The 12476-nt window shown below is 39.1% G+C and overlaps 1 protein-coding gene across 3 annotated transcripts in view; it reads right to left on the reverse strand.

The window, feature by feature from the left end:
• Window positions 1–12476, reverse strand: part of LOC124125607 — a 149611-nt gene that overhangs the window by 17239 nt on the left and 119896 nt on the right. For 2 of the 3 annotated variants that reach the window (XM_048387361.1, XM_048387362.1), the window contains 13 exons: window positions 12055–12252; window positions 8587–8718; window positions 7301–7444; window positions 6984–7127; window positions 5720–5863; window positions 4986–5129; window positions 4252–4395; window positions 3517–3660; window positions 2779–2922; window positions 2436–2573; window positions 1301–1444; window positions 422–527; window positions 107–186 (listed from right to left, as the gene is read on the reverse strand). In XM_048387361.1, coding sequence (XP_048243318.1) covers window positions 107–186; window positions 422–527; window positions 1301–1444; window positions 2436–2573; window positions 2779–2922; window positions 3517–3660; window positions 4252–4395; window positions 4986–5129; window positions 5720–5863; window positions 6984–7127; window positions 7301–7444; window positions 8587–8718; window positions 12055–12252 — 1806 coding nt within the window. The remainder of the gene's footprint in view (window positions 1–106; window positions 187–421; window positions 528–1300; window positions 1445–2435; window positions 2574–2778; window positions 2923–3516; window positions 3661–4251; window positions 4396–4985; window positions 5130–5719; window positions 5864–6983; window positions 7128–7300; window positions 7445–8586; window positions 8719–12054; window positions 12253–12476) is intronic. The other variant, XM_048387360.1, reaches the window with a different exon arrangement.

Raw genomic sequence — 12476 nt, forward strand, 5'->3', positions numbered from 1 at the left:
GTACGACTGTAGAACAGTATCAACTGCAATATAACTCATATATATTATACGAAAGTTAAGCCGCTGTGGCCATAATGCATAAGCTGGATAACAAACATATCATTACCTAGGAGCTTTCTATTCCTTGGGGACGTCTCATCAAATACTGGTCCATCAGGGGGCCTATTCCCTCTGTTTCTTCTCCTCCTATAATTAATTAATTAATTAAATAAAGCGACAAAGCCCTTTCCATATCCAATAGAATATCTGTATAAAGCAGTGTCGATTATACGATTCCGACTATATCATAAGCATGTGTTTATGAATCACTATCAAATACCCCACATGTGTCACAAACAAAGTAAAAGCACATGGTCACCAGTATCCTATTTACACTTTGATGAGCAATTTAGTTCATTGTTTCCAGGCGGGTGAAACTGACCTGATGATGAGGAGGACCAGCACCAGGACCAACAGGACAAGGCCGGCCACAGCACCACCAACTGCCGCGACAGGCACAGCCGGGGAGGCAGAAGCTTGGGTTTGTACTGCAAGTATAACACTTCACAAAATACACGAAGAAACAAAAATGGATATTAATATATGTACATTGCATTCGGCTTGTCAGACATGCAAACATTGTATGATGAAAATATTCAAAGCTTGCGACATGCTTCAAGACAAGGTAATTTGGCCAAGAAGTTTAACCTGAGCTTCAGGTATATCGATGATCTGATATCGTTCAATAATGGTCAAATAGCCAATTCTCTTCCACTGATTTACCCACGTGAACTGGAACTAAAGGAGACCAGTGAGACAGCTTCATCTGTTTCATATTTAGATCAGAGTCAGAAATTGTTTGATCAAGGTTACAACATTTAAGGCCTCAGTAAAAAAATTATATCAGATGCAATTCTCGATTTTGACTTATCAGATGTTCCCTACTCTCTTCAAGTGAACAACTGACTTGTCTTTTCATGTGTTTGTGACGGGTGCATGGAGCATGATACACTCACATTTTTCGCGAACACCTGACATCATCACTCTTTGATAGTGACTCATAAACACATATTCATGATATAGTCGGAATCGTACAATCAACTCTGTTTGAGACAAAAATATCTTATGAATATTGAAACTTGAGGTTTTTTGCCGCGTATATTGTCTTTTCCAGACCATGATTTACAGGCGGTCGTCATGTAGCTGGAATATTGCTGAGTGCGGCATTTAACAACAACAAACAAACAAACATGTTTTAAAGGCTAATAACACTGTTGAAACATTGTGAGTAATACGTTAAAATGGTTATTCAGATGGTCACCTTCTTTGCAGTCTTCACCCATCCAACCTGGCGCACACCCGGAAACACATGTCCCGTTTATGTGATCACAGGTCGAATCTCCAGCACACTTTCTGTCAGTACATGAGTTGTTGCACTTCTGTCCATAGCGTCCACTTGAGCACACTGTGGAAGAAGTAACTATGTCATTTACATATTACAAATAGCAGAGTGTTTAATGTTCTTTTTATGGCTATAATAGTATGTTAAGTCACTTGTAAAGGAGAGTCAAAATTATACAAACATGCGATAGGGTAACAAAGGAGGTAACTATGTACATATGTCATATGAGTTGTACCCGACGTAGAAAATATAAAGGGATTAAAGTAATAGTTCATCTCAATACGTTACATATGTCGTAGACTATCCAAGATATGTACAGGTCACAAATGAACATATTAAGTACGCCGCGACAAGCCAAGCAACAGAGATCAAGGCTATTTCACCCCATCCACCTACTATGAACTCATTAAGCAATAATCACTACACCTATACAACCTTTTTCTGTCTAATTGGCTTCATGTCCCATTGGCTTCCAGCTATGTGTTCTCTGTCCATCATGTTTTGACAGTATCATCCTTCTGTTGTCATTACTTACTCATGTATGCAATTGTTGTTACTGTTAATCCTCCACCTACTATATATATTCTGTACAATGTAGCTCATTCAGTTAAGTTAAGCTCATTCATCCCGTGTGCTACATACGCTGTTAGTCGGAAAGCGCACGTTAAATATAAATCCCCAACCTCAGTCAGTCAGCTCATTCAGTCGTGCTTTACAACGGTATAAGGATCTCTACAGTATCAAAGTAGTTGATCCATAAATTGTGTGTACTTTGTCAAGTGTACACTTGTAAATAGCACATGCTAATAGTCCATTTAATTACACAAAAAATCATTATGATACATGTGTATATGAACTTCTTCCGATATATATGTTATATACATATATATTTTTGTGTGACACACTTATCCCATAAATGTTGTTTTATCACTGTATACCTTGTACTCTTCATGACATAGAGGAAATAAAGAAGATCTATTTATCTATCCATCTGACCCAAAAGCCTCTGCCACGCTCTCTACGCACTTCCTCGCTCGTGACATAACATCATTACCTGTACAGTCCGCTCCTGTCCACCCTGTCTCACACCCAGTGTCACAGTCCCCTGTTGAGTTACAGGAAGAATTCCCCACACAGTGTCTGGAGGCGCAAGTCTTGTCACAGTTAGCTGCGTAACGTCCAGTGTCACAGACTGGAACATTATCGTGTAAACCTTAAGTTGTGATATGAGGTGTTACCGACATAGAAAATATAAATTTATTTAAGTAATAGTTCACCTCAATAAGTTACATATGCACTATCAATACTCACTCATAAAGGAGACTCAACACGTCGAGAAATACACGTTCGATATATATTCCTATGTTTAACTCAAACTGTAAAACAACGATAACCACCTTCTCTACAGTTTTCACCCATCCAACCTGGCGCACACCCGGAAACACATGTCCCTCTTATGTGATCACATGACGAGTCTCCTGCACACTTCCTGTCAGTACAAGATTTGTTGCACTTCTGTCCATAGCTTCCATTTGAGCATTCTGTGAAGAAGTCACAATGTCACGAACATATTAGAACCCATTTGCTAAATATTGTTATGCCTATTATGAAATTCAAAATCTCAGTAATATGCATTATAGTCACATGTGGAATTTAAATAAAAAGGATATTTTCAAAGGGAATTTACTTGATATCAGTGTCCTTACGAGATAGTCTTGTAACCTAAACTTTTAATAAGAGGCGACGGTGAAAGGGTAGTAAGAGTCTAGTCCAGACTCAATTAAGGACAAGCGAACGTCATAATTATAAAGGTGAAATATTGCTAATACAATACAAAACCTGGTTCAAGCTTAATATGATTTGTTACAACACAAAATATGATTGGTTGTAACGTTCTGCGTGATTTCTAAACGGCTCGAGATAAACATTGTTTTGAACATATTATTGTAGGTGCCTTTGAAAGCATACATTTTGATGAATGCTGTTGTTAATGTCTTAATGCTTGTTCAAACCTCAATGGTTGAGTACATCACTATTTGCACCGAAAGTTATTTAAACGACAACATGTTATGAAGGCTAATGACACCGTTGAGAGATTGTCAGTAAAACGTTAAAATATTCATTCAGATGGTCACCTTCCCTACAATCTTCACCCATCCAACCTGGCGCACACCCGGAAACACATGTTCCTCTAATGTGATCACATGGCGAGTCCCCACCACACTTCCTGTCAGTACAAGATTTGTTGCACTTCTGTCCATAGCTTCCATTTAAGCATTCTGTGAAGAAGACACAATGTCACGAACATATTAGAACCCATTTGCTAAATATTGTTATGCCTATTATGAAATTCAAAATCTCAGTAATATGCATTTTAGTCACATGTGGAATTTAAATAAAAAGGATATTTTCAAAGGGAAATTTACTTGATATCAGTGTCCTTACGAGATAGTCTTGTAGCCTATACTTTTCATAAGAGGCGACGGTGAAAGGGTAGTAAGAGTCTAGTCCAGACTCAATTACAGACAAGCGAACGTCATAAAGGTGACATATTGCTAATACAATACAAAACCTGGTTCTAGCTTAATATGATTTGTTACAACACAAAATATGATTGGTTGTAACGTTCTGCGTGATTTCTAAACGGCTCGAGATAAACATTGTTTTGAACATGTTATGGTAGGTTCCTTTTGTAAAGCATACATTTTGATGAATGCTGTTTTTATTGTCTTAATGCTTGTTCAAACCTCAATGGTTGAGTACATCACTATTTGCACCGAAAGTTATTTAAACGACAACATGTTATGAAGTCTAATGACACCGTTGAGAGATTGTCAGTAAAACGTTAAAACATTCATTCAGATGGTCACCTTCCCTACAATCTTCACCAATCCAACCTGGCGCACACCCGGAAACACATGTTCCTCTAATGTGATCACATGGCGAGTCCCCACCACACTTCCTGTCAGTACAAGATTTGTTGCAGTTCTGTCCATAGCTTCCATTTGAGCATTCTGTGAAGAAGTCACAATGTCACGAACATATTAGAACCCATTTGCTAAATATTGTTATGCCTATTATGAAATTCAAAATCTCAGTAATATGCATTATAGTCACATGTGGAATTTAAATAAAAAGGATATTTTCAAAGGGAAATTTACTTGATATCAGTGTCCTTACGAGATAGTCTTGTAACCTATACTTTTAATAAGAGCCGACGATGAAAGGGTAGTAAGAGTCTAGTCCAGACTCAATTACAGACAAGCGAACGTCATAAAGGTGAAATATTGCTAATACAATACAAAACCTGGTTCTAGCTTAATATGATTTGTTACAACACAAAATATGATTGGTTGTAACGTTCTGCGTGATTTCTAAACGGCTCGAGATAATCATATTTTGAACATGTTATGGTAGGTTCCTTTTGTAAAGCATACATTTTGATGAATGCTGTTTTTAATGTCTTAATGCGTGTTCAAACCTCAATGGTTGAGTACATCACTATTTGCACCGAAAGTTATTTAAACGACCACATGTTATGAAGTCTAATGACACCGTTGAGAGATTGTCAGTAAAACGTTAAAACATTCATTCAGATGGTCACCTTCCCTACAATCTTCACCCATCCAACCTGGCGCACACCCGGAAACACATGTTCCTCTAATGTGATCACATGGCGAGTCCCCACCACACTTCCTGTCAGTACAAGATTTGTTGCAGTTCTGTCCATAGCTTCCATTTGAGCATTCTGTGAAGAAGTCACAATGTCACGAACATATTAGAACCCATTTGCTAAATATTGTTATGCCTATTATGAAATTCAAAATCTCAGTAATATGCATTATAGTCACATGTGGAATTTAAATAAAAAGGATATTTTCAAAGGGAAATTTACTTGATATCAGTGTCCTTACGAGATAGTCTTGTAACCTATACTTTTAATAAGAGCCGACGGTGAAAGGGTAGTAAGAGTCTAGTCCAGACTCAATTACAGACAAGCGAACGTCATAAAGGTGAAATATTGCTAATACAATACAAAACCTGGTTCTAGCTTAATATGATTTGTTACAACACAAAATATGATTGGTTGTAACGTTCTGCGTGATTTCTAAACGGCTCGAGATAATCATTGTTTTGAACATGTTATGGTAGGTTCCTTTTGTAAAGCATACATTTTGATGAATGCTGTTTTTAATGTCTTAATGCGTGTTCAAACCTCAATGGTTGAGTACATCACTATTTGCACCGAAAGTTATTTAAACGACAACATGTTATGAAGGTTAATAACACTGTTGAGAGATTGTCAATAAACGTTAAAATATTCATTCAGATGGTCACCTTCCCTACAATCTTCACCCATCCAACCTGGCGCACACCCGGAAACACATGTTCCTCTAATGTGATCACATGGCGAGTCTCCAGCACACTTCCTGTCAGTACAAGATTTGTTGCAGTTCTGTCCATAGCTGCCATTTGAGCACCCTGCGGAGCAATGTTAATGTCATGAACAGAGTATATATGTTGCTATGATTATAATAATAATGCTAATAATGTAATGATAACTACCAGTTTAAAACGTATTTAACACCGGTCCCAAGTTCAGATAAAACAGAATAAACAGAATGTGAAATGTTTACTAAATGGGTATTGGTTACAATGTATGAATAATCTGTTTCTGTTCATCTCAAACTTAAGCCATGACCAGGCACCATACAGGGGTGAAATAGAGTTGAACATGGTGTTTGGTTGATTACATTGTATTTTAACATGTATTTATAGTAGGATCAATTAGTATCTTTGTGATTTGCATTGTAGATCACACCTTGATTTTTGACAAAATAATACATTCTTTTGAACTTCATGCCGGTACATTTGGCCAATTCATGTTAAACATTTTTCTTCATACATGTCCCTACAACCTATGCGTGTGGTATGAGGCGACCATGACAGGGTGATAATGCTTCGTCTTCAGATTGACAGCGGTTAATGGTTTGTCTGGTCCAGATTGAATAGATTAAAGGCAAACGTCATATAGGTAGAATAAAACTTATGCAGCCCTCATCTTCTTGCAAATATCACGGGGTGCAACAGTTTCAATTCGACTCGAGATAAAGGCTTGATTACAAGGTACATTTATTTTAATGAATGCTGTTTTTATACTTCAAACCTCGTTTATTTACAGACGGTTGTCAGCGGTAGCGTACACCACTGAATGCTAAAGATATGTATTCGTTCTTCACATGTATTAGTAATACTACCACATGTTTTAAAGACGCGTGAAGATTCCGGGTTAGAATAGGTCTTCAGCAACCGATGCTTGCCGTAAAAGGTGACTATGCTTGTCGTAAAAGGCGACTATCGGGATCGGGTGGTCAGGCTCGCTGACTTGGTTGATGCATGTCATCGATCCCAATTGCTTTGATCGATGCTTATGATATTAATCACTGGATTGTCTGGTCCAGACTCGATGATTTACAGACCGCCGTCATATAGCTGGAATATTGCTGAGTGGGGCGTTAAACAACAACAACATGTTTTAAAGGCTAATAACACTGTTGAAACATTGTGAGTAATACGTTAAAATGGTTATTCAGATGGTCACCTTCTTTGCAGTCTTCACCCATCCAACCTGGCGCACACCCGGAAACACATGTCCCGTTTATGTGACCACAGGTCGAATCTCCAGCACACTTTCTGTCAGTACACGAGTTATGGCAGTTCTGTCCATAGCTTTCAATTGAGCACACTGTGGAGAAGTAACTATGCCATTTACGGATTACAAATAGCAGCGTATTAAATGTTCTTTTTATGGCTAGATAAGTATGTTAAGTCACTTGTAAAGGAGAGTCAGTAGCCTTAACAATGGAATACACTTGCGACAAGTTTGAATGTCTTACAAATGTAAACTACGATAATTACCCTCTATGCAGTCGTCACCCATCCATCCAGCTTTACACCCAGAAACACACGTCCCGCTTATGTGATCACATGGCGAGTCTCCTGCACAATTCCTATCTGTGCACATGTTGCTGCACTTCGGCCCATAGCTTCTATTTGAGCACACTGTGGAGCAAGCACCAAGTCATAAACACATTACCTAGAGGAGATTTCGAGTTAAATATCATGTTTCTCTCATCGAGTTACGGTTGAAAAGGAGAAATATTGGCGTAACCACTCGTGAAAATATATCCTTTTCTCCCGCAACGGGATATCTTCGTATCCTGTCCTATATATTATATATTTTAGGTGTAGTTATCTGCGGGAAAATCAAGGTATTTCATTAAAAATGTAAAACCTTGAAAGGAAAATTATCCCTATCTAACACACTGGGACGGTTCACCACACCTTGTATTTGCGACTAAAAAAGTAGTTTCGTGTTTGCAAAATCTTAAAAACATATTAACAAAAGTAACAAAACATATTTTGGGTAACTAAAATTTTGTATCATACATGTATAGATTTGACTATATACAAAATCCTCTTCAACCCAAAATATTCTTGAAAACTCCGAGACCACTGTTGGAATACACGCTGGTCAAGTAACATTCGATTGACGAGTTTAAAATTAACATTTACAGTTTATAACGAAATATTTTCAAGAGAATAACAAACGGCATGAAGCAACATTAACTCCAGAAATGACTATCTGTCATTATTTAGCCTTGTCTTTATATGTCAAACATGCTATTTCTCTTAAAAACATGTTTGGAGGCTCAAATTGGTCTTTTTAAAACCAATGATCTGGCTTGTCTGACTGTTTACTGTGTATGTATACTTTGAAATACTTACTGATAGGTCTCATGAAATAAATCATTTACATTTCATAGTTTACCCTACAGTTCCTCAAAATACAATAACTGTAAATAAAAGCGACAAAATCTTTTCCATAATTATGAAAAGATCAGCACTGAAACATTTTACGATTTCGACAATACCATGAGCATGTGTTCATGAATCACTAGTGCTGATTACAGGTTTTTGCTGAAAGGTGAGCATATCCTGCCCCCTCAGTGGCACCCGGTATCCAGGATACACACCACTGACTGAATCTCCTCACCTGTATCACACCTGTCTCCCTGCCACCCGGGTCTACAGTCTCCAGGACACACACCACCGACTGAATCTCCTCACCTGTATCACAGTGGTCTCCCGGCCACCCGGGTCTACAGTCTCCAGGACACACACAACACACTGAATCTCCTCACCTGTATCACACCTGTCTCCCTGCCACCCTGGTCTACAGTCTCCAGGACACACACCACTGACTGGGTCACACGTTGCTTGGAAGCAATGGCAGAACTGATTGCAGCTATCGCCAAATACACCTGGGCTGCAAACTTAAAATATGATGATAGTGAATATCCTTGTTTCCAAAGGTTTTCCAGGTTTTCGCGGAAAGGTGAACATATCCTGCAACACCGATGGCACCCGGTCTCCAGAACAGTCACCACTATCTGAATCTCCTCGTGTATCACACCTGTGTCCCTGCCACCCTTGCCTACAGTCCCCAGGACATACAGGACAAACTGAATCTCCCCATCGGCATCACATCCTGTCTCCAGGAAACCCTGGTCTCGTGTCACAGATACAGCTGACTGAATGTCTTTGTCTTTATGTCAGCCTCGTCTGAGCGCCAATAATACGGATACACTCACGCGTCCCAGCCATCTTCGTCTACAGTCGCGTCACCGCTTCATGCTTCACAGGGATCATTCAAACAGTGACGCTTTCCTAGCTATAACCCTGTGCCGTCACGCCATTATCATCGAATTAAACCGTTTGCTCAAAACTCGACTAGACATGTATGACTCCCTTTCAAGCAAATGCTGTATTCTGATGTTAGAATACAAGACCATATTGCACCTTTGTCGTGTCATTATAAACAATAATTGATTTTTCCATCTTATTATTTACAAATTAGTTGGATCTAATATCTACTTGTCAGTCGACTGATATATCTTACCTCATACCAGATAGCATGTACATACTTTCTTGCAATACATACCTTCTGATATCAACTTCCAGGCCAAGTCATACCAAAATACGTTAAAAAATGGTACTTGTTGTTACCCGCCTGGCGCTCAGCGTTAAGGGGCTAAAACAAAGACTGGTCGGCTCGGAGGCAGTATATTGTCTGAGTGGGGGTATTCATGTTAAACTGTGGCATGGTATCTCAGTGGGCTAGCACTACTACATAGGCATAAGTCCGGACTAGTATAAGCAGCCGCACACACTCACACGAATGCACGCATGCATATGTGCATGCACGTCGCTATATAAGTGCAATTATCGTGAACGCGGCGTTCAACCCCAGTTCATCTCACCTCTGATATCAACTTGCAAGATTTTCATGTGTAAGTGGTAATGTGGTACATATTTGATTTCTGAAACGGTTTGCATTCAAAAGAATCAATAAAGGAATCGATAAAGAATAATTGATGACTGAAGGATCTTTATGAGTTTGTTTCACTGAACCTCATATTAAAACGTAGCTAAGGATGTTGAAACTTCATTCCTTGTCAATTGACATCCTGTATATTTCATAAGAGCTTTGCGTTTTATTTTAGACAGAATGTACGAATGTATACGTCATTTGTAAGAGAACTTATAGTGCTCTGAGTGGGTAAAGCTTTGCAGAATTGGACAGATCGTGACATCGTTAATGCAATGAAAACCTTTGTCCCACACTGCTGCACCATTGCGCCGGTAGCTTTAGTCCACGAATACATATGTTTTGGATTCCGATCAAGCACTTTCCCTTGGACATTTACATACTTATTACGTATATTACGACGTGTGTACGTACACAGGAAAATTGAAGAGGTGAGGTGAAATTGGGTTCAAGATTATTGCACTTATATAGCGACGTGCATGTACGTGTGTGTTTGTGTGTGTGTGGCTACTTGTACTAGTCCGGACTAATGTTGATTTATAGTGCTAGCTCACTGAGATACCATGCCGCAGTATAATATGAATACCCCACTCAAACACAGTGTACTGACTCCGAGCTGACCAGTCCTTGCTTTAGCCCCTTAATGCCGAGCGCCAGACAGGGTAACAACAACTACCATCTTTTAACGTCTTTTGGTATGACGCGGCCGGAGATCTAACCCTGGACCTTCCGCTCTCCGGGCGGACGCTCTACCACTAGACCACGGAGGCGGTCGATATTTGAACAAGAATCACAATCAATGTTTTCGTACACTTTAAGAGAACAAACATGACAAAAGTCATTGCATATATGACTATGTTACCCATGTGGTGAAGATACAGGTGGTAAGATACTAACACGGTACGTCACACGTGTGTCGTACAAGGTTGACCTTGTTATATTCGTTGTGATTGGATAACCGTCACCTCTGTCACACTTGAACTACTTTTTTCTTTCATAAAGAAATCTCTAAATTTACTTTTATTACAAGGCAGAACTGAAGGAATCTGTAAAAGTGAGAGACATTTACACTTTATTGAACCAAACAAGATCTGTATACGCATCAAATTCGCTTTGCATTCTATATTAGTTATGCATAGAGCCACTGCAGACATTATATATTCGTGCTATATCCATATGCAATGTACGACTACCGATTTATCTTCTAACGAGTGTCCCTATGAGCGTGAAGTACCCGACCACTTTCGCGACTTTCAATCTGATTTAATGTTGAAGGTTAAGCGTGGTGAAATAAAGTCAGTTTATACTATCTGGACAGATAGACTTACATTGGATGCACCGGTTGTGCCATCAATATCCCCTTTGAAGCATATTTTGTGACTTTGCTTTCGAAAGTATTTGTTGATGAATGAACATACTCGATTGCATGACCAGATCACTCAAAGTGAACAGTTCCGATAAAAATGATTCGAAAACTCCGTCTGGGGAAGTGTGTCTGACTTCTGTGGCCCCAAACATCCCAAATGTGAACAATTTCCTATTGATCTCTAGCGTAAAACGTTGCGTATCTTTTCTTATTCCGGTGGTGTCATTCAAGCAGACTTGAGCTTGTTGATTTTCACGTCTAGTTTGAGGTCGTTCAGTTAACATAAACGTCTTTGGCGAACCCTTTGATTTCCCTCTTCCAAAATGGTATGGACGGGATATATATTCACCTGATGGATCAAGGAAACCGAACCATTTTGATTGCACAGCCGGATCCCGTTGGTGATCGAGTGTTGGTCCGAGATTCAAAGCGCGGCACTTATTGACTTTTTAAGTTTTCTTACAGATGTTCTGCATACAACAATGCGCTTGAATTATGATAAGTTGAAGATAGTCTTCAAAAGAATCTTGAGTGTTGGTGCTGTCATGTTTGCACACACAACAGCAGAACATGTTGTTAATGCGTATGCATAGAAATATGGGCATATATCAATATATATGCGAAACCATATTGGCTACCGGTTTCAGACTGGTCTGTTAACGACAGAAAGTTGTTACGTATTAACAGTACATATTTAATGTGGGAATAAATAAAATACCACACTCTTTCTAGTTAGATACATGTTTTACCAAACTCGTGAACTTTCTGTACTATTTGACTTAGCTGTCGCTCGACCAGATACCACAGAAAATGGTATCTAACGAGAATGAGTGTAGAAATATCTATAGATCAAATATTTGTGAGTTAAAAGGCAGTGACCACGCACAGTTTACTGCTATGAGCAATTATCCATACCATAAATCTCCACCTCACACAGATTTAGCCTTGCTCTGTGTGCAATGGTGAAGTATCTGCCTGTGCCGTCACACGGCACGTCGTACACGCTGTTGTTTGTTTTAGCTGTGTCATTGGGGATAGTGTAGCAGGTGACGCCTGGTGTGGAGCTGCTGGAGTTACTCAGGGAGAGGACAGCAGTCCTGATCAAATGAATATCTAAAACATACAATGAAATAAATGATTTACTGACGCAGGGTGCAATGTGCTCTTGAACAATAACAAATAGCTAATCACATGGCACTTGATACGATTCAGTTCACCTATTATCTTGTTGCTGAAACGTGCGAACGTCAAATAAGACCATGTGACCACATTCAGTTAACATTTGCCAGAAACACGTTGTTCCTGATGTGCGTGTACTAAAATGTTTTGAGACGCCT

This window comes from Haliotis rufescens, unplaced genomic scaffold (genome assembly GCF_023055435.1).
Source record: "Haliotis rufescens isolate VD_foot unplaced genomic scaffold, xgHalRufe1.0.p SCAF_7, whole genome shotgun sequence".
Lineage (NCBI taxonomy): Eukaryota > Metazoa > Mollusca > Gastropoda > Lepetellida > Haliotidae > Haliotis > Haliotis rufescens.